This window comes from Gopherus flavomarginatus, chromosome 17 (assembly GCF_025201925.1).
Source record: "Gopherus flavomarginatus isolate rGopFla2 chromosome 17, rGopFla2.mat.asm, whole genome shotgun sequence".
NCBI classification, from domain to species: Eukaryota; Metazoa; Chordata; order Testudines; family Testudinidae; genus Gopherus; species Gopherus flavomarginatus.
Genome location: NC_066633.1, coordinates 21964261 through 21987921, shown reverse-complemented (window position 1 = coordinate 21987921; position 23661 = coordinate 21964261). Strand labels below are relative to the sequence as shown.

General features: G+C 42.0%; 1 protein-coding gene across 1 annotated transcript in view; it reads left to right on the top strand.

The window, feature by feature from the left end:
• Window positions 1-23661, top strand: part of ZNF618 (zinc finger protein 618) — a 292476-nt gene that overhangs the window by 174587 nt on the left and 94228 nt on the right. Inside the window, 2 exon segments of the mRNA XM_050926335.1 lie at window positions 16222-16478; window positions 20682-20777. Coding sequence (XP_050782292.1) covers window positions 16222-16478; window positions 20682-20777 — 353 coding nt within the window.

Below are 23661 nucleotides of genomic sequence, written 5' to 3'. Positions count from 1 at the left end.
TTGCCACAAATCACACCTCATTGGCTGAGTCAGTCAGAAGGAACTCTTTAACAATGGTACCTTTTGCAGAATCACACGTCATAGAATATTAAATTGCATCACATTTTCCTGAGTCATTTTGAAGGTTTTTCTAAGCCCAGGGCTTTGTATAGAAGCATTCACTGTATCTTATTAAAATATAAATTAGAGCTAAAATACCAGTCAAAAGGGGCATGCGTGTGAATATTTTTATTAAACATTTTACAAAACTTGTGTAAATACAGCAATCAGCCTTACTTGGAAATTAGCACCTATTGGAATTAGCTGTAAGGAGGCCTCTTAATCTTAGTAAAGCTTTATCTAAGTGAATAGCCCAGCCAAACAACACCTGTTAAGATAGTTTATATGTATGTACCGTTTATAAAGTCTGAAGAAAGTTTTCAATTCCATGGGACAGTATACAATCCCCTGTCATTTCCAGGAGGCTTTACAATAAAAACCTACATTTTAAAAGAGAAGCCAAGGCTTTATCATTTTTGAAAGCACAGAGATAAGCCTGCTGGCATATGCCACCCTCTCATCACCCCACATACACACTTTTTTGTATTTTCGCTTTTATGCAAAGTAGCATGACCGACCCTTCAACAGAACATGGATGCAGATTTCCTTATCAGACGTTTTACAAAACCTATGTAAATTTAGCAGCTAGGCTTATATCTGTTGAATTTTGAACCAGGAATAAATTCCCCTCTTTCTATATAATTCCTTTACCATTTGTCTTTAAAAAATGGTAGACAGACCCTAATGAAAAATATATCTAACCTTTATGCCCATTTCCTTTATTCCATTTATACAAAGGACTGTGTTTCTTCATAGACTGTTATTGGAAACTATTGCTATTGGCTTAAGTTGTATTAGAAGCCTCTTAAAGTTTCTAATGGTTTTGAAAGACACATGATGATAATTAATAATAAAGTAGCAAAACATAGAACACACAAACACAGCCCCATTTACTCTTCCATCCCTTGCCCTGCTTCCCAAAACAATTAAGCTTACATTGAAGCCAGCTTGTGTACTATTTTATAGATAAACCACTGTAAGCATACATTCAGATTAGTCACTCGTGCACATCCATATTTGTTTTTCAGCATTATTTTTCACAACACACACGCATGCACATGCACGGACATGTATGAGACAAAATGCAGGCCTAGTTTAAACTTTTTTATGTAAAACAAGTTGATATTTCTTTTTACTACTTTTCACACACACTATGCCCTTTTTGTTAAGGTAGACTTGTAACTCTTGTAGAATTTAAAGTGTGGAAGGGGGATTAATTTGATTAAACTTGGAGTTAATAAATAAATAAAAAGCAGGTATGAGATATTAGGGAAAACTATATTTTAGTATTTGAGAGGCAGTAGATACAGACACATTGTAACTAAGAACATTTTATCTTAAATGTTTTATCAGTAAATATCTTTCATTATTAACTTATTAGGCACATTTAACTAAATAAATTTTTAAAAAATTAAAAAAATCATGAAACAGAGCACACAAACTTTTAAAGATAACTTGAAAAAACAGCATGAGGATAAAAGAGTTGGTCTCGATTTTAAGGAACATTTTTAACAGAATGTTTGAAATCTTTAGTTAATCAATTTTGTATATGTTCTCTCTTAGTTGTCATGCTTTAGCATGGTTAAACTTGTGTCATAAAAAACCTCTCTCCAACCTCATGAGGCATTCTCTTAGTCCTTTTTTCAAGTTTTCTAGAAATCATTTTTCACGAGGGGTCAGGAACAGTGAGTAAATAACACAATGGCATCAGAAGGAATGAGTATACATACTGTGGCAAAAACACAAGACTGGCCATTTCTAAGTGCAATGAAAAATACTGTAACATAACCAAAAAACTTGTCTTTACTGCATTTGTGATATTTTATAGAATTACCTCAAAAGCAACAAGAAATGTTTGTTAGTACTCCAAGACATACATTGGGCCCTAAAAGAATAGCAGTGGCTAAAGGTGAAACCTAAAAAGAACTCCCTTGTTTGCTAGCAAACAGTTTTGCAAAGGAGTTGTCCGGCTGAAGGACAAGCTACTTCATGACCCTTGGAGAGTGAGTCTGTCGGTTAGTTTGCTGTGTGCTGGCTGCCTGACTGTGGTATTTACTGTGGTCTGTTTGGAGGGCCATATGCTGAGCCTAGCAGCCTGCTGGGCAAGGCTGAGAGCTTTTAAACAAGGCTTTAATCCCTGATCCCTTTAGGATCCAGGGGGCAGGGCTACCCAGGGAGAACAGGGGTTTAAAAAGCCAGCTCCTAAGGCCTTGGCTACACTGGCGCTTTACAGCGCTGCAACTTTCTCGCTCAGGGGTGTGAAAAAAAAAACCCTGAGCGCTGCAAGATACAGCGCTGTAAAGCGCCAGTGTAAACAGTGCGGCTCCCAGCGCTGCAAGCTAAACCCCATCAGGATGTGGAGTACGTGCAGCGCTGGGAGAGCTCTCTCCCAGCGCTGGCGCTGCGACCACATTCGCACTTCAAAGCACTGAATGCAGGCAGCATATGTGTGCATCTGGTGCAAGGAGCTCATAGCCCTCAGAAAGCGAGTAGGGGCGCTGGAGACCAGAGTGGCTGAACTGGAGAAGCTAAGGGAGATGGGTACACAGATGAGACTTTCTGGGGCACAGAAGAGCGCCCTCCTCCCAAGTCTGACAGCTTCTGTGCTGTTGAGGAGGATGAAAATCTTAGGGAAGGAGACCCTCCTTCCTGATGATGTCATGGTATCCTCGCACTGAGGATACCCCTCAGGGAAGGGGACCCCAGTTCTTGGGAAGAGACAGGTAACAGTAGTGGGGGATTCAATCATTAGAAATATAGATAGCTGGGCTTGTGATGAGCAAGAGAAACGCATGGTGAATTGCCTGTTGGATGTGAAGGCTGTGGATCTATCAAGACATCTAGAGAGACTCATGTGTAGTGTTGGGGAGGTACCAATGACATAGGGAAAAGTAGGAGAAAGGTCCTAGAGGCCAAATTTAGGCTTCTAAGTAAATCCAGGACCTCCATGGTAGCATTCTCTGAAATACTTCCAGTTCCAGACATAGGGCCAGTTAGACAAGCAGAACTGCAGGGTCTCAATGTGTGGATAAGATGATGGTGTAGGGAGGAGGGCTTTAGGTTTAATGCAAACTGGGGAACCTTTTAGAAAAGGAGGACCCTAAACCAAAACAGGACCAGATTGATGGCATGTAAAATTAAAATTAAAAAGGTTGTAGAGGAGTTTTTAAACTAAGGGCTGGGGGAAAGCTGACAGGTGTGGAGGAGCACACAGTTTGGACAGACACATCCCTTAGGGGAGGATTTATTAATGGGAATTCTCTGTATCCTAGTAAAGAGGTAAGACTAGAACTTAGTAAAATACAGATAGGAACTGAAGAGAAACAGTTAAATGAAAAAGAGTCCTGTTCAATGACATCACATAAGGCAGTCGACAAAATATTGACAAATGTTAAGTGCTTGTATACAAATGCTAGAAGTCTAAATACTAAGATAGGTGAACAGCAGTGCCTGTTATTAAAGAAGTATATTGATATATAGGCATCACAGAAACTCGGTGGAACAATGACAATCAGTGGGACCGGGTATTACCTGGGTACAAAATATACAGGAGTGACAGAGAAGGTTGTGCTGATGGAGGAGTGGCATTATATGTGAAAAAAGCATATATTCACATATATTAAAAATCTTAAATGAATCAAACTGTACCATAGAATCTCTAGGGATAGAAATTCCTTGCTTGAATAATAAGAATATAGGAGTAGGAATATTTTACTGCCAACCTGACCAGGATGGTGATAGTGACTGTGAAATATGGAGGGAGATTAGAGAGGCTACAAAAATAGAAAATAGTAATAATGGGGGATTTCAGCTATTCCCATATTGACTGAGAACATGTCACCTCAGGATGGGATACAAAGATAAAGATTGTAGATGCTATTAAGACTACTTCTTGGAGCAGCTAGTCCTGGAACCCCCCCCCAAGAGGAGAGAGAATTCTTGATTTAGTCCTAAGTGGAGTACAGAATGTGGTCAAAGAGGTGGTATAGCTGAACCGCATACTAATAGCAACCATAATATAATTAAATGTAATATCTTTGTGGCTGGTGAAATACCAATGAAGCCCACCACAGTAGCATTTAACTGCAGAAAAGGGAACTACACAAAAATGAGAAAGCTAGTTAAATGAAAATTAAAAGGATGGAAAGGTTTTAAAACATGATATTAGAAGCTCAAGTGGAATAGTAAGATGATCCAAAAATGCCATCATGGCCAAAAAACAGAGTAGAAGAGGTAGTTAGAAGCAAAAAAGCAACCTTTAAATATTAGAAGTCAGATCCTATTGAGGAAAGTTAAAAGGAGCATAAACTCTGGCAAGTCAAGTGTAAAAGTATGATCAGGCAGCCTCCCCCCCCCCAAATTTGAAGAGCAACTGGCAAAAGACTCAATAACCAACAGCATTTTTTAAAAGTACATTACAAGCAGGGAGCCTTTAGAGCGGAGCCACTGGACAATCAAAGTGCTACAGGAGCACTCAAAAAAACCAAGGCCATTATGGAGAAGATAAATGAATTCTATGTATGACTATTCACTGAGATTCCCACATCTGAGCTATTCTTTTTAGGTGAGAAATCTGAGGAGCTGTCCCAGATTGAGGTGTCAATAGAGGATGTTTTGGAACAAATTGATAAACAGTAATACATTACCAGGACCCAAAGGTATTCATCCAAGAGTTCTGAAGGAACTCAGATATGAAATTGGAGAACTATGGTATGTAAGATATTACTTAAATCAGCCTCTGTACAGATGACTAGACTATAGCTATTGTGATGCCAATTTTTAAAAAAGGCTCCAGGAGCAATCCTGGCAATTACAGCCCAGTAAGGGTAATGCAGCATACAAAGAAGACATGCCAAGATGCATTAAATGAATACTCTTCTCATCCCTTCAAGACCTGGATTTCGCAGATGATCTCGCTCTCCTATCACATACCCAGCACCATATACAAGAAAAAACAACTTGACTCAACGCATTCAGCCAGCAAATTGGACTGAAAATCAACTGCAATAAGACAGATATCATGACCTTTAATATTGCCTCACCATCACCAGTATCGATAGAAGATCATGTTCTCACCAGTGTAGAAACATTCTCATACTTGGGCAGCACCATCAGTGAGAACAGTGGAACAAGCCAGGACATCTGGAACAAAATCGGTAAAGCCAGGAACATCTTGAGGACTTAAATACAGTCTAGAAATCATCAAAATACAACACCAAAACCAAACTCAAGATTCATCAGAGCTGCATACTTTCAAACACTGCTTTATAGTGCAGAATGCTGGGGAATGAGAGTCTGACATGACCAAACTGTCGTCATTCCATAAAACCTGCCTCAGAAAAATCCTCCGTATATTTTGGCGCAGAACAATCTCAGACCAAGATCTGTTGACACAGTGCAGCCAAGAGGATTTGAGCACCATCATTGCCAGGAGGCGTTGGAGATGGATCAGTCATGTGCTTCGGATGGAAACTGATTCCATCACCAGAGTAGCAATAAGATGGACACCTGAAGGCAAGCAAAAACGAGGCCACCGGAAAACAACATGGCGAAGAGCTGTGGAACTGAGCTGAAAAACCTGGGGCACAGCTGGGGAACCATTGGAAGACTTGCCAGAAACAGACAAGAGTGGAGGAGCTTCGTCACTGCCCTAGCTGCCAGAGGCGTAATAGGAACATGATGATGATGAAGGCTAACTTCAGTACTAGTCAAATTGTTTCAAACTTCAGCAAAGAAGAGAATTATCAGATACATAGATGAACACAATTTGTTGGGGAAGAGTCAACGTGGTTTTTGTGAATGGAAATCATGCTTCACCAATCTATTAGAGTTCTTGGAAGGAGTCAACAAGCATGTGGGCAAGAGTGATCCAGTGAACACAGTGTGCTTGGACTTTCTGAAAGCCTTTGACAAGGTCCCTCATCAAAGGCTCCTAAGCAAAGTAAGCAGTCATGGAATAAGAGAGAAGGTCCTCTCCTGGATCAGTAACTTCTTAAAAGACAGGAAACAAAGGGTAGGAGTAAATGGTTCATTTTCAGAATGAAGAGAGATATATAGTGGTGTCCCCCAGGATCTGTAATGGGACCAGTGCTCTTCAACGTATTCATAAATGATCTGGAAAAAGGGGGAACAGTAAGGTGGCAAAGTTTGCAGATGATACACAATTATTCAAAATAGTTGAGTCCAAAGCAGACTGCAAAGAGTTGCAAAGGGATCTCACAAAACTGGGTGACTGGGCAAGAAAAGGGCAGATGAAATGCAATGCTGGTAAGTGCAAAATAATGCATAGTGGAAAACATGATCCCAACTATACATACGAAATGATGGGATCTAAATTAGCTGTTACTACTCAAGAAAAAGATCTTGGCATCTTCATGGATAGTTCTCTGAAAACATCCTCTCAATGTGCAGTGTCAGTCAGCAAAGCTAACAGAACCTTAGTAACCATTAGGAAAGGGATAAATAATAAGACAGTAAATATCATAATGCCACTGTGTAAATCCATGGTATACCCACATCTTGAATACTGCATGCAGTTCTGGTTGCCCATCTCAAAAAAGATGTATTAGAATTAAAAAAGGTACAGAGGAGAGCCACAAAAATGATTAAAGGTGTGGAATAGCTTCTTTATGAGGAGAGAGTAATAAGACAGGGACTTTTCAGGTTGGAAAAGAGACAGCTAAGGGATGGATGTGATACAAGTCTATAAAATCATCAATGGTGCAAAGAAAGTGAAGAAGGAAGTATTATTTACCCCTTTGCATAACACAAGAACTAGAGGTCACCTAATAAAATTAATAGGCAGCAGGCTTAAAAGAACCAAAACGAAGTACTTCTTTGCATAATGCGCCATCAACCAATGGAGCTCACTGCCAGGGGATGTTGTGAAGGCCAAAATTATAATGGGTTTCAAAAAAGAATTAGATAGATTCATGGATAATAGGCCCCTCCCTCAATGGCAATTAGGCAAAATGGTCACGAATGCAACTCCATGCTCTTGGTGTCCCCTAACCTCTAGCTGCCATAAACTGGGAGTGGATGACTGGGGATGGATCACTCAATGATTACCTGGCTGGTTGATTTCCCCCTGAAGCACCTGGCAGTGGTAACTGTTGGAAGACAGGATCCTGATCTAGCTGGACCGTTGGTCTGACCCATTATGGCTGTTCTTATGAATGTTCCTATGTAAAGATGGGGGGGGGGCGGGGCGTGGCAAAGCCATTGACTACTCTGTGCTGACACACCAGTAAAAATCTTCAATCCCAAATTCCTTTTCTTTTTGACTGATAAAAAAGCCGTGTAATATAATCAAAATGTGTCAACATCTTTACTTTTAGCCACACGATACGGAGTCGTCTGCAGAACAGTTACTTTTTTTGCATGTAATTTACCATCACATTGACACAACCCCAAAGAATTAATTTTCCTGCACTTCTTTATAACTATACATTGTGTAGTGCCTTTAAAACAGTAACCTCTAGCACAATCCTCTGTCCTGGCCTCACCTCTCTTAACATTTTGGTTTTGTCATAGCCAAAGAGGAAGAGGTCTAATGAAATAAAAATTACATTACAGTGTTTAAAATATATTCGATCCCAACCTTTAACTAGTAATGTTAGCTTGTGTTTCACGTTTTGCCTAAATGAATTGTCCAGTTATCCCAAAAAATCCAACCAAACAACAACTTTTCTAAAGACAGTGTATAGAGATGGAACATAGGCCCATAATAGGCTTATCACTTGTAAATTGCAAAGAAAGTGTTAGATTTCAGGCTGCAATACAAGTTGAGGTTTTTTACAATACAAATACAATTTTAAAAGGCGTGAAGGTCAGAGACAACAAGGTAGCCTCTGACACTGTTATCGGAAGAAAGAGCCCCCAGCTCAAACACTGTCCTCTTTCCTTCCTGACATTTTTAATCTAAAGCTGACACCTTCTCCATATTCTTCTCCTAAACATTCTGCTTTTAATCACGTCCAATGAAGTTTTAAAAAAGAAACTATCCAAACCTTTGAAAAGTTTAATATGAATCCCGGGGTCTGGGGATAAGAGAGCTGGGCTGGATTTTAGGGGAGCATTGATAACTGCCTGAAATCTTTATTTAGTTAAACGGTTTTGCGTCAGTTCTTGTTTAGTTGTCATGCTTTAGCATGGGCAAGCGTTTGTCATACAGAAACTCTCGCCGACTTCATGAGGCATTATTTACCCACTGTTTTGCCAGTCTTCCTAATTGCTTTTACAATGGACTATCAGAAAAAGTAAATAAATAACATTAACAAAATGTGGATTATATACTTGGCGATATTTTGTAGCAGCACCTGCAAAGCAACAATTAAATGTTTTGGTTTTATTTGTCATCGCATTCAGGGAGCCCTAAAGAATTATTGTTTCTGTTTTTGTAACAGTTTACATTTTATTTTTACACAAGCTGTAACCCTTGATACTTCACAGCGTTAACTACTGCAGGGTCACTAGAGGAGAGACCTGAGGAATTACTGAAAACAGAGGGGAAAGTGAAGGTTAAGGGGTGACTTGATTACAGTCTGTAAGTACCTGCATGGGGAACATATATTTAATAATGAGCTTTCTAGCAGAGAAAGGTCTAACATAAGCCAGTGACTGGAAGTTGAAACTAGACAAATTCAGACTGGAAATAAAGTGTAAATTTTTAACAGTAAGAGTAATTAACCCCAGAAACACTTTATCAAGGATTGTGGTGGATTCTCCATCACTGACAATTTTTAAATCAAGGCTTGATGTTTTTCTAACAGATCTGCTCTAGGGACGACTGTGGGGCAGATCTCTGTCTTGTGTGATACAGGAGATCAGGCTAGATGATCACTAGATCCTTTCTGGCCTTGGAATCTATGCACAGAGTTCCTTGCATTCATCCCTAAATTCCAGTCTAAAGTGATTTTTAAATCACATAGGCATTTTCGACTCAGTGTGTGTGTGTGTGTGTGTGTGTGTGTGTGTGTGTGTGTGTGTGTGTGAGAGAGAGAGAGAGAGAGAAAAATATGTACTACTTTCACCATGGAAATGCAGCCACATTTTTGTTGGTCTTTAATGCTTAACAGTGTAAGCACCAACCACACCTCGGCCTAGAGTTTCCTGCCCTGATGGGAGCCACGCCAGAGAACGTGAGGGTAATTTGTTTGTCATGGTCAACCAGTCTCTCAGATGTAGTTCACATCAAGAGTGCCAAATATTATTAGAAATTGGACTGAGTCTGTCAACTCATTTAATAGGTGGTATCATAATAGACAATAATAGTTGAGGCAAACATATTACCATCAGATAGTAATTACTTTATCTCTACAAAGAAGGCAGAGTTGAACGGGAGATCTTCAAGGAAAGTCCATGTCTCACATTTCCCAAATCATCCAGTATCTGTGTATTATATTCTTAACATAAATGTGTCATGTAGACATGGAAGGCTTTCTTTCTAAACGTGTATTGATTGGAAATTAAGATGGTTACACTGTGTGTGTGTGTGTGTGTGTGTGTGTGTGTGTGTGTGTGTGTGTGTGTGTGTGTGTGTGTGTGTGTGTGTGTGTGTGTGTGTGTGTGTGTGTGTGTTGACCTGAAATAGATATGTGTAACTAGATTAGCGAGGTGTGGATTCAGCCAGAGTAACATACAAGGGCAGCTTGCCTCAGGCTATTTCTACATTTATGGCCCTGTGTAGAGTGCAAACACAGCACACTGCCCTGCCCCGTGTATAAATAGCAGTGCAGGCTGTGCGGCACTGCTTAGATGAGTAAAGTAAAGACACGCCAGAACCTCCCACATCTGCGCTGTTGTTTTTAGCAGTGCAATGTTGTGAAGAGCTACTGTGAAAGGCTCTGGCGGTGGGGAAAGGTTCTGGCAGTGGAAAAAGGCTCTGGCAGCTCCCTGCTGCTGGAGCCTTCCGCTGCCTCCCCCTTGCCAGAGCCTTTCACTGCCATGTGGACATAGCCTGCTTTTTGCTGTGGTATGTGTCTATACGTTCCCTACACTGCAAGTGTGGACAAGGCCTACTGTGTGAAACTGACTGACTGGCTGGAAAGTCACTTGAAGTGAAATATTAAATTATAGGAATATTGTAGGAAGTGAATTTTTAAAAGAACTCAAAAAGCAGTTATGAAAAAGTAGTTAATGTAAAACTTCTTGACTGAATTCTCTGTGTATATGAAATCGTATGTGCCAATAATACCTGACTGCTGTAGATTCACAATGGAATGGAAACAAAACACACTGTTTCTCCAACTTAAAATGTTTGTGCATCAGTGAGTGTTGTTTCTTGCATTTAGGAGTCCTGTAGTCTGGTTGAATGGGCTTTTTTAACTGCAAAAATAAACTCTGACCTGTGCAGTACAGAATTGAGAATTGTCAACTTTTTAAAGCTGTGAAAGTCAAGAGTGCAAAAGCAGGAAGTGGTCAGGAGAAAAAAAATCTAACTAGTCAGTCTCCAGGATGCTGCCACAGATTAAGTAGTTGTTGTTTTATGTAATGAGTAATGCATGGTGATCTTAAAAAAAAAAAAAAAGAGGGAAAACAGTGTATTGGTTGTGGCCAAAAGAGAACTCATTTGCTATTGCTTTCTTTTCATCTAAATGCATCCCATGGTTTTGCCCAGTTGTTGAGATACTAGAATAAATCCAATAAAAGTAGAAATGCTAAGGCCTGCTCCTCTTTTCTATCTGAGATACCGAGGGATACATCCTGTGACCTGTGTTGTACCTGCAGCATCATCCTTTCACTCACAACAAGAATTTGTTGAGTGTCTAGGAGATGAAATGGAATGAGTTGTGTGGCTTGAATATCAAATAGGGGCATGTGGCCAGTAACCAGAATATCATTCTGAGTTTGAAGCGGATCTGAAATAAGGTTTTGCAGGCCCATACAGGATAATTTCTTGTGTGAGCATCAAGAGATATATAGGAAGTGGGTTAGCTGTTTATTAAATCTACGGGGACCGATCTTTCTGTTAAGCTGGAGCTCCTTGGTAGTTACAGAACTGATGCTTTAAATAAATATGTGTTAGTGTTTTGGGGATTAGGGGCAGTGGTAGTGGAATAATGTTGATGTTTGTAGGTTGGTCTTTCTCAGGTAAGGTCAGGCAAGAGCCAGACAGCCTGTTCTCTGGAAATTATCCTCTTAGTGGCGGGTAGATAAAAAATAGCAATGAGCATGAAGAGAGAAGGTTCTGGGGGCCTGAAAAGGTTTTTCTGATTCAGGCATTCGTCAATCAAGAGACTTTAAGGCCGGGAGGGACCAGTAGACCATCTTGGTCTCACCTTCTGTATCACACAGCCCATTACATTTCACCCAGTTATCTGTGTATTGAGCCCAATAACTTGTATTAGACTAAAGCATCTTCCAGAAAGGCAGCAAGAGATGGAAAATCTGCCTCTTCCCTTGGGAGTTTGTTCCAATGGTAAATCCCCTTCACTGTTAAAACTATGTCCAATTTGAATGTGTCTGGTTTCAACTCCCAGCCACAGATTCTTGTGCTGCCTTTCTCTGGTATTGTAAAGAGTCCTTTGGACCCCATGGAGGCACTCGCATACTTGTAATAAAGGCACCTCTGTCATGTCATGGTATAAATCCCCAGTCTGAACCTTAAGAGTCCAAAAGATGGGGTACCAGCATGAACTCCTCTAAGCTTAATTACCACCTTAGATCTTGTAGTGCTGCCACCAACCAGGACTTGCAGTGCCTGGTATACTCTGGTCCCCCCAAAACCTTCTTAGAGGACCCCAAGACCCAGACCCCCTGGATCTTACACAAGGAAAGTAAACCCTTTCCCCCACCGTTGCCTCTCCCAGGCTTTCCCTCCCTGGGTTACCCTGGAAGATCACTGTGATTCAAACTCCTTAAATCTAAAAACAGAGAGGAGTGCACCTTGCCCCCTCCTCTTTCCCCCTCCTGAAGAGGTAATACAGATTCAAGCTCCGTGAATCTAAAACGAAGGGATTCCACCTTCCCCCCTCCCTTCTCTCTCCCTGTCTCCCACCAATTCCCTGGTGAGTACAGACTCAATTCCCTTGAGCCTCAACAAGGGGAAAAAATTAATCCGGTCTATTAAAAAGAAAACTTTTAATAAAAGAAAGAAAGAGTAAAGATCATCTCTGTAAATTCAAGATGGTATATTACGCGTCTTTCAGCTTATAGACACTAGAGAGAAGCCTCCACCCAGCAAAAATACAATTTAAAATACTTCCAGCAAAATACACATTTGGAAATACAGAAAACAATCAAAGGACTAAACTCGCCTTTTTTCCTGGTACTTACTGAGATTAGAACAGAAGAGATTTTTTCCAGAAAGATTGGAGGAATCTGCTTACATGTCTGGTCCCTCTCAGAACCCAGAGAGAACACGGACAAAGAAAGAACACACAAACAAAGACTTCCCTCCTCCGAGATTTGAAAGTGTCTTGTCTCTCGATTGGTCCTCTGGTCAGGTGTTCCAGGTTCACTGTTTGTTTACCCTTTACAGGTGAAGGAGACATTAACCCTTAACTATCTGTTTATGACAACCTCTCAGTCTTCGTTTTGATAAACTAAATGGATTGAGCTCCTCTTAAGTCTCTCACTGGAAGGCATTTTCTCCTGCCATCAAATCATTTGTATGGCTCTTCTCTGCACTCTCGAGTTTAAAATGTGGGCAGCAGAACTGGACAGAGTATTCCAGTGTCAGTCTCACCGATGCCATGTTCAGAGGTAAAATCACCTACCTAATTTTCCTCACTACTCTCCTGTTCATACATCCAAGGATTGCATTAACCCTTTTTGCCGCAGCATCGCACTGGGAGCAGATGTTGTCCACTATGACCCCTAAATCCTTTTCGGAGTTACTGTTCTCCAGGATAGTCCCCCATTCTGTAGGTGTCATAGGGACCACTCACTGCTCTGGCGCCTCCTCCTGGCAGCTCTGGGGATTAGCTCTTTCCAGGTGCTGCACCCTCCTCTGGTAGTCTCTCCACCCATTATCTTTTCTCAGCCTGGGGCCCCTCTCATTCCAGGAATTTCAGCTTCCACTTCGTGACTTGGTCCTCCGGTGACTATGGTCCTCCTTCTCTGAGGTATCAAATTCTTTCAGTGCCTACTGTCCTAGGCTGTCCACTCTCCACTGCATGGTCTGTGGCAATTCCCCGGTGTCTGGTAAGGGAACCCACTCCTGCCCTCTATTCCAACTTCCGTCTCTCCCCTTCTCTGGGTTTGCCAGCTCCCAGCTCCCTCTTCCCAGGGAGTAACTATAGGCTCCTTGCTTCAAACATGCCTCCCGTCTCCCAGGGAGTGACTGCAGCCTACCTCCCTGCAGCCCCCAGATATTCTCAGCTCCTGGGCTTTATATGGGTCCCTCCTGTTCCCATCCATCTGAGTCTCATTTAATCAATCCCTGCTCCCTGGCTTCTCCAAGGGCAGCCTGTGCAGTCAATTCGCCCACCTAGCCACCTGAACGCCTTCAGGCCTTGTATGGGGTGGACACCCCATCATAGTAGGCATGGCATATATTCCTTGTTCCTGGAAGGTTTGACTTTTCATTTGGCTGTATTAAGATGCATTTTTAATGGACTCAGTTTACCAAGTGATCCAGACTGACCTATATGACTTAGCACTCCAGTAATTTTTGTGTCATTCACAAACTTTATCAGCAGTGCTTTTATATTTACTTCAAGATCAATGATGAAAAACTGAATAGCGTCAGGCCGAGAATCAATCCCTGCCCCACTAGAAACATCCCCACTTGATGATAATTCCCATTGGCATCTACTTTTTGGTATCTGTGAGTTAGTCAAGGTCTTAATCCATTTAACATGTGCTTTATTGATACTGTGTAATTTTTTAATCATAGTGTTGTATGGTACTAGATCATGTCTTACAGAAGTCCAAGCTGCACAGTTGCCTTTATCAAACAGACTTGTAATCTCATCAAAGAATGAAGTTAATTTTGTTTGACAAGATCTATTTTCCATAAAACCATGTTGACTGGTATTTATTATATTTCTATCTGTTAATTTTTCATCAGTTGAATCTCATATCAGCTTTTCCATTATTTTGTCTGAGATTGATGTCAGGTAACCAACCTATAGTTATCCAGGTCATCCAGCTTTCCTTTTTTGAACATTGGCACAGCATTAGCACTCTTCAGTCTTCTGGAATTTCCCTGGTAATATAAAATTTATTAAAAATGAGCATCAGTGGGCCAGAGGTCTTTTTACCAATTCTTTTAGGACTCCTGAGTGCCTGTTATCCAGATCTGCTGATTTTAAAACATTATCCCTTGTAAATGATGGTTAACATTCTCCGTGGTTAATAACGGACTGGAAAGTACTTCATTATCCTCATGTGATATAAGTACATCATCCTGCTTCTTCCCAAATACACAACAGAAATATTTATTGAGTATTTCTGCTTTTTCTGTATTATTGTTAACAGTTATCCCATCTCCATCTAGAAATGCACCTATACGATTGCTAGGATTTCATTTGTTCTTAATATAGTTAAAACAGACAGACAAAAAATCAAAAAGACTCCTTCACGTTGTCCTTAGCCCTTCCAGCCATGGAATTTTCCCTAATGTCCTTAGCTTCCCTTATCAATTTTCCATATTTTATAGCTTTTAATTTAGATTAATTGCTACCTATTTCCCCCATTTCCCATTTGTTGTTATGTTATTTTTTTATTTCTAATTGCTGCCTGCACTTTGCCACTGAACCAGGATAGGCTTTTAGCCAAAGTTGTCCTCTTTCCTGATTGTGAAATCAGGGCTTTTGGGACGTCTAATAAATTCTTCTTAAAGAACTCTATATTTTCATTGACATTTTTCTGTGTAAATTCATCTTTTATCAGTTATAAAAGCTCTGAATGATTGGGGGGCCTCTATTGGGGGGCTCAGGAATAATTTTCCTTTCTGTTTGGAGGCTACTAATTATACAGTTCATTTTTTAATGAGACTGAGGGGGTGAGAATGTCTGAGTCTGGCAGCCCCGCTGTGACTGACCCATTTGAAAGAGCAACTCCATATCTGTGTAGGAGGATGTGCAGTAATTGTTACAGAAGATAGTTCTCATTGTTCATTTACTCCTCTTCTTTTCATCTCCTCACTATTGTCCCCTGTGCAATTTTTCTTTCAATTATAGCAATGATTTCCTGATCAGTTGCCTCCTTTGGGCTGCACCACATACTATCTTTTCTCCTGATACTATAAAATAGTATATGGTTAGTTTTACAGTATATTTATTAGTACTTTGGTGGTATCTTCATTTTAATATCCAAAGCAATCAGGTTTCCTCCTCTTCCACTATTCCATGGTCTAATAGATCTCTGCAGTAGCATATCTTAACCTGATATTCATCCTGAGTTTTCTGTTACTTAATTTCATCCATTACTCCTAGTTATAATAGCATGTTAAACTATGTTTGGCAATTTTTCTGTCTCCTTGGTGTTTCCATTATCTCTTATCATGTCTGCTACTCTTTAGCCTTTGGTCAGCTAAGCTACTGTATATATATTTAGCTCTTTTAGTCTGTCCTTATACATTGATCCTGCAATCTTCCACATTATATGTGTTCATCTTTGAATTTTCTCCAGTTTGTTTATAACCCATGCTGGTGACAAGGTGCCCAAGACTGGACATATGAGTGGATTCAGGACAGTCAAATAAAGGGATTGCATTCTGATGATTCCTCTGCCTGTGAAACCCCAAACTGCTCATTTTCTTTTGCTGCCAAATCACATTACCAGAGTTGAATGAATTTGCTGCCCATTATCAGCTGTAGATCTTGGTCAGATTTTTGTTTTCCAGGTTTCTCCCGTCTGGTAAGTATCTGTGCTTTTTAAAAGACTGTTTTCCTGCAAGATAGTATTAGCTTTGTTTTTCCAAAGTGGAATCTCATTTTCTTTCATAAGTCAGTTTGTTGATGCTATTTAAGGTTGTTTTCATTACTAATAAATAGTTTTAATACTTTTGTAAGTACTTAACATTTTATCACTCATTTATCACAGACTCATACAAACATACACAGTAATCTTAAATAAACCATAGTAAACAGAAGTATCATTATTTTGGTGTCAGTAACTAAAAGTTGAGCTAGAAAATAAGAATTCTTATTTTTTCCTCTTCCCCGCACCCAGGGAGCACTTGAAGAGGAGTCCGAAGAGCCCGAAAGCAGAGGGCTCTGATTCTGTGACATCTCAGTCCTCGCCGAGTGAAGAGCCCGGAACAATGACAGAGGTGAAAGTGAAAACAGAGATACCAGATGACTATATTCAAGAGGTGATCTGGCAGGATGACACCAAAGATTCCAAGAAAAACATAAAGGATGGGCCAGGAGATGTGCCAGCAGAAATCTGTGTGGTGATTGGAGGGGTCCGCAACCAGCAGACACTTGGTAAGCTACTGGCTAACCGGTCTGTTGGTGATTGCTTCCTGGTTTCCCAGTATGAGTCTTATCAAGTGTGGGGAGAGCAGAGACCTTCTGGAAAGGAGGTTGCTAAACGCTCAGCTCTACCCGGTAGCACTAAGCTGAACTTTTAAAGCTGAATCTACAGCCAGGCAGAAGATTATTCAATCCCTCTCTCTTTATTATTATTGTTTATTTGTATTACAGTCATGGCTAAAGACCCAAGCAAGATCAGGGTCTCTCTGAGTTAGGTGCCATATACACACCCCCACACTCTCTCTCTTTCTGTCTCTTTCTCTGCCCTAAAGGATTTACAATCTAAATAGACAAGAGAAAGGAAGGAAGAATTATTATCCTCGCTTTACAGATAGGGCCCTGAGGTTCAGAGCGATTAAATGACTTGTGCAGCAGCACACAAGACACTGGTGGCAAAGTCAGGAGTTGAACCCAAATCTCTGGAATGGAGCTGGTCAAAAAATAGGGGGCGAGATCCCCGGAGAAGAAATTATCAAAAACATCAAACTCTTTGGCTGGAAACTGAAAACTTGAATGTTTTGTTTTCAGCAGTTGTGGGCTGACAACATTGGCCAAAAAGTGCTGAATGCTGAAATATTTTTGGTTTTCTGACTAAAAAAAATTTGAATTTTTTGAGGGAAGCAGACACTTTCCATGAAAAGGTTAATTGAGATAAAAACCAAATTTGCAGTTAGAAAAGTTTTGGAAAATTTTTAACGACCTCCTGAGGCAAGTGCCTTAACCACAAGAGCGTCCTTCATCTTTCTCCTTATAAGTATTCCAGAGAGAGGGCATTTTTGCAAACTACTGAAAGAGGGAGACAGCTGCTTTCAATAGTGACTCCTTCACCAACTCTAAATGGAAGGGCTTCTACCAGCAGCTTAACAATGCTGAGCTCCAAGAACAGTTGCTGAAATAAGAATACGTCTCATGTAACAGGAAGAGGAAAGAGTTAGACCATAGGGAAAGCAATTTATTAGTGTTAGAGACTGAGAAGGAAACTAGTATGAGTTGCCTGGAGTTACCATAGTTATTTGCGGTTAGTATTAATGTTTCGTCTGCCCCAGTGGTTTATTTCTGATTTTAGGCTCATGATCATAACCCCAGCTGCTGCAGAGAGAACCCCTAGAATTTGTCATTAGCCAGGGGCTGGTCCAGGGTGTTGGATTTTTCTGATCCTCTTACACCGTGTTTGTCATCCACTCCCCAGCTAGAACAGCTATTACAAAAGGCACTTCTCTTCTCTCCTTTCAAGTTGGAAGTACCAGCAGCCCATGGGACCTAACTGGCGCCTGGCTGCTGACCTTCCACAGCCTAAAAAGGGAAAACTGCTGTTTAAATAGGGGAAAGAAAGGGTGAAGAGATACACAGCAGGCCTGTTTGATCCTATAATTAGATCTACCTTAATAATGACATTATAATTTGGTGGAAAATATATTCAGAACTGTAAGGGGCAGAGAGACCCCACAATTCCCTGCTGGTGAAGAGAAGCACCAAGTGGGTGGCACTACTGGCAGGGCCGCAGCGCCACAGGCCTGTCCTGGAAGGAGAGCTGGTGATCAGGTGTTCCAAGGGACCTCAGTCACAGCAGGTGCTAGTGCTTTGGCAGTGCCCCCCGCCCCTCCCCAAAGGGGCTGTGACTCCAGAAGCCGTAGCTCTGTAGAGTCTCCTCCAAAGAACTGTGCGTGAGCTCCCCCTGCTGGCTCCGTGTTAGCAGGCAGCTCACAAATACTGTTCCCGCAGAGCTGTGGTTCCTAGATATCCCTGACAATGCTAGTGTGGAAACTGAGAAATCGACAGAAGGCAGCCATGTTGGCATCTGCTGAATTTGGAAATGCATCAGAATGCCATGTCGGCCAAGGGCAGGACAACCCTCGGGGATGATGTGTGTTACCGGTAGGAGGAGGTTATGTTGTGGGAGGGGAAAGAGATACTTTTATCAAGTTTGAAGCAACAAGGAGTGAACTAAAAAATGAATGGGGAAAATTCTCCTAGCCAGCAATGGCCCTTTAAATGAATTGTGCATCATATTTTTTTATTTTATACCCTAGTTGCTAGATTTCTTTAAAGCCAACTGGATCCTGAGGCAGCTGAAAGTTAGCAGCTGATTCCATTGTGCAGAGCCCTGTGAGTGTATCCATTCGTCGAGCCCCTGTTCGTTTTTGGGAGGTGGCACATGGACTGGCGCTGAACCAAGTACTGCACTCTGAGTGAACGGAAGTGCCCCAATCACTATTTCAAATTGGTTCCCACTCAGTGCTTGTGCCCCCACTCCCCTTTACTGCCCTACAAAACACACAAACTGAAAGTATTGCCATAGCGGCAAACATCAACTCTGCAACTTGGGCAATCGTTGCCTCGCAGGTGGCATTTTGCTGCTGTTCTTCGTTTGGGATTAGCAAAGCTTGGACAGATGTGTAAGGAGAGGCTGCTTGTTGTTTGCAGCTGTATGAGTTCTCCAGGAGATTTGCCTTCTGAAAACTTGACTGTGAATTGACTCAGTTCCCCATTGTTTCAGTTGCTTCAGCAGTGAAGGCAAACTGGGGTGGGGTTTTACTTTTCTTCATCAGAGAAATTGAGGCGCGAGGTGTTTAAAGTGGTAATTTTATATGGGATATAATAGTAAAGGGAGAATTGATGAGAGGGAAGGTAACAGATCCCCTCCACAGTCTGTAATGTGCCATTACCAGAGTATCACTTTTCATACCGTGTGAGAGGTGTTATCAGGTAAATAGGAAGTGGATTGTCCACACCAGGTCTGCTCTACGTCCCTTGGCAACAGTGACTCTGAGGGTTGCAAAGCATTTGAAGGTCCCACCGTGACAAGGAGCTTTCTTCACCAGACAGAGCTATGACTCCAGGGGTCAGTTTGAAATCTTGACCAGGCGGCTTTGCTCCTTGTCTGAGATAGTTGTTGCCCCCTTGCTTGCCCTCAGCCAGGATGTACTCTTGCTGTTACGGTCAGGCCTGCATTGTTTGAGGCAGATGCATAGATCAGTCATTCCCAATCCTCTTATTCAGCTACCTGTCTCCAGAAATTTGGACTGCTTCAAATTCTGTTCTCACTGGCTTTGGAACAGCCCAGACTCCATGGTGGGTTAGCGTGAATACAACTAAATAGGGTTCAAGCAGTGGTGGTGCCCAGAGTATTAGTCCCTCAAGCTTGATGTACCAGCCGTGGTCCATCTCTGATTAGTGACTACTGGGTTAGAGCACTTGCTCATCTTCTCTTGGGCATTGTGTCACAGCTCAGGCATCACAAGCAAGCAAGCGAGTTTACAGAACAATTGACAGTAACTTTGGGACCTGATCAATGGCTGAATGACAAAATTCTGACAACCCAAATCCCTCTGTTCTCTAAATCTTGACAGACCAGCCTTAGGAATATCCAGATGGCCTCACCTGTTAGTAGTTTCTAACAATGAGCAGCTCAGAAATGTAATTTTACTGGTGACCTCACGTGCTGCCTTTGGGCCCCAGGCTGTCTGAATAGCTCCACACTGATGTTTCCTGGAGAGGCGCAGCTTGGCAGGCAGACAGACAGACAGACCCGGTCCCACAAAAATCTATCTGGGAGCCAAGAGGCAATGAGTGGGACATGGCCCTTTCTACTGGGAAGGTGAGAAAAGAGGAGCTGAGACTGGATGGGATTTTATGAATGGCCTAATGTCTGTCTTGTAACGTTGCAAATTTGATCATTTCAGTGTTTGGACTTGGGGAGATTATATCATCTGGGATTTGATCAGGAGGAAGTTTGTGTTAGGCTGCATTTAAACCCTCACATGTGGGCAGTGATGCACCATCAGAAACTTACTGAGGAGGACTTTACAAGTGGACTGGTGGGGACATAAATGTTAGAGAGGGGAGACGAGGAGTGAGACAGTGGTTCTGTGTGAACCCTTTTGTTCTGAAGCCAGGCAGCTAATTTGAACTTACCTGATTCAAGCCAGGTTGCAGATGCCTCATCTACTAAGCGGCTTTGGGACTTCCAATATTTATGCTGAATTAGACCATGAGGTGCAAAACCTTAGAAAATTCTGCGTAGCCTTTGACATCTTGGTACAAGCACAAGACATTACTCAAGTGTTTGACATTTTTACTAGGTTTCAACCCTCGTTATCTTTTGGAAATTTATCCACTTTAAGGGCTCTTGTCTGATTTTTTTGTGCAATTTAGATGGAAAAGCAGTGGAACACAGCTCTCCTGTTGGATATACACGAAATCGATACTCAGGCACCTGGATTTTTGACCATGCATTGAGATACACATCCGGTATGTGATGGAAGAGTGTGAAAGTTTGACCAGGGATCACAGAGCAAGGGGGAGCTCTAGATGCAATTGGAATGTTGCACAAATTCCAAACACAAGACTCAGGAAAAAATCTGGCTAAGTCTAATACACCAATTAACCGTGCACACTCCGCCCCCATCTCTTTCCATACCTCAGGCAGTTTTAACCTGCATGACTGGTCCTAACATGGCCAAGAGTCCAGAGTGGGCCTGTGACCACAGCAGCAGTGCCCAAGGCCACACAAGCATGTTCTTTGTAAGCCGCTAGTGTGCAGGGTGTCTTTTTTCACCTTGTCTTTCCTCCCCCTGAAATAACACACACATTGTGGCAAATCATCACCACCTTCTCTCATTTTGGGGATGAGTGTGGATGTTTCTACTCCCTCCCCCCCCCCCCCCCCGAAAAGCACTGCAGTGCAGGATCTTCTAAACAAAGGCCTCTATTTTTAGGGTTCCTCTGTTATAACTTGAGGACTCCAGTACTTGCTTAGGTCCCATGACAACCTCTACAAGTTGTCCTGTCTTCAGGGCATGGAGCTTTAACTGTTCTCACCTTACCACTTGAGGGCTCAGAGGAGTTGGCTAGATGTACCCTCATCTGAGGATGTGGAGCAAACACCCTTTGGGAAATTAGCCTAGAGCCCAGGAGAACATCAGCACAAAGAGAGACTATGTTGAGTCAGCCCTCCTGCTTCTTTTATATTATGGCACAAGCAGTCCTGTACACCAGGCTTTTCTGGAAGCTGTGATTTTAGTGTTCAGTATGGTGAAAGGTGAGGGACTTGACCTGCGTATATATGGGGAGAAATTAAAATGGAAACCCGCAGGGTCTCAGTGACAGTGGGTATAGATCACTGGCCTTTCACCTTTGGAGATCTGGGGTTGAAATGCTGGCTTAAGTCACAGGTGACAAGGAGTTTGGTGGGTCTTTCATCTTGGCCCTATGTGTCCACATCTGAAACTCCCATATGTTAGATCACTAGCAGGATCTGCCTAGGAGAAGCCAAAGGGCAGACTAGCAGAGGATCAGCAGCCTTGGCAAATCCATTGGCCCATAGCCAGCACTAACAGCCTTTCACCTCTTTTGGCATCAGATTCATGGACACTTGTTTTCAGATGAGGAATCTCCTGTGTTCATGTTGGAAATGCAAGTTCAGGTTTTTGCTAGAAGGCAACACGTGGTCACATGTAGGCTATTTTTTTTCTTTGTGGAATGCTGCTCAACTAAATGTACTTACGTATGACAGACCATTTCCAGGGAAGTGGGGAGAAATACAAAAGAAAGACGCACAGGCTAAAAAAGATCAGAATAGAGCCCCTCATTCTTTTTGTTTTCTCCATGATCTTCATGTATGCAAAGCTGCCCCTGGGTATTTGGCTGGTTTTGCTGTGAGTTATGTTGTTCTCCTCTTGGCGTGACAGATCTTTAACAATGAAATGGAATTGTTATTCTTTGTAACCCAAGTGGTGAAGAGTATTTTCACTGACTGAAGATACTTGGTTTTGAGTACTCCTATAAAAAGAGGATTTGGGTTGGGGAGAAGTATAATGAATTATTTAATATGTAAAGTGATGTCAGAGGGATGATATCAACCTGTTGAGGCCCAAAATTTGGCCTACTTTGAATTTGTTAAAATCTGCTGCAGGCTGGCCCTGGGATTATGACTCTCTTCATATTCAAAAAATGAATCTCTTGCTAAGAAACAGATGGAAGTGGATTTGGTTTGCTCCCCTCCCTGAGTGTGATTTCCCCTTCTGAGAATGAATACAGCATTTTAGATTTTGTTTCGAAAGACATCTTACTCTGACACTGCTATAGCACACTGTACTGTAGTGTGTTCTTGTGAGCGCCGCCTGCAGTTTCAGCACCAGTGGTGAGGAATAAATACGCTTCGCAACTCAAGGGGCATTCCCGTAGCAATGTTTATTCAGAGACAAAGCAGACTTCTACTCTGTTAGAAACAAAAGGGACACAATCCAATCAGCTTCCCCCAAACCAAAAGGGACAGGTCATTGAATGAGAAGGAAAGGACATAAATAACAGTACACAGATAACTGGTTGACATTTTCCCTTGAAAGACATCACTCAGCTGAGCAAGTATGATCAAGAAACAAAAAAAGCAGGTGACTATTTGCTTGAATTTGTATGTGAATGTGCTTTGGCCACACTCATGCTCCTTTGGCGTTTACTCACGTCCATGAGTTTTACTGGCTCTGCATGGTCAGGAAAAGTAAATTTAAAAGAGACATTATCAAATAGCCGTGGACATTACATTTTAAATTCACACAAAGTAATGTTCTTCCCCCCCACACAGGGGCGGCTCCAGGCACCAGCGCTCCAAGTGCGTGCCTGGGGCAGCAAGCCATAGGGGGCACTCTGCCGGTTGCCGGGAGGGCGGCAGGCAGACTGCCTTCAGTGGCATGCCTACGGAGGGTCCGCTGGTCCCGCAGCTTCGGCGGACCTCCTGCAGGCACGCCGCCGAAACCGCTGGACCGGGGACCTCCTGAAGGCAGCCTGCCTGCGGTGCTTGGGGTGGCAAAATACCTAGAGCCGCTCCTGTCCCTTTCCCCTCCCCCCCCCGGGTTCCCCCTAAAAGGGAGCAGGAACAGCGCTCCATAACTAATCATAGCTAACAGCACAATTAACAAATTGTGTGTCACTGCAAAGCATGATTTACAACCAATCCATAGAGGTTTTTGGTTTTTTTTTTAAGTATATGAATTTTAAATAACAAATATATTTGAGGAAGTCTCTAACTGCTTATGAATGTTCTGTGAGCAGGAGAGGCTGCATTCATTGACAACTAATTTTGTCATTGCAAATGATTCTCCCAGCTCAACTTTTGTGTCTCTATTACTGCTGACTG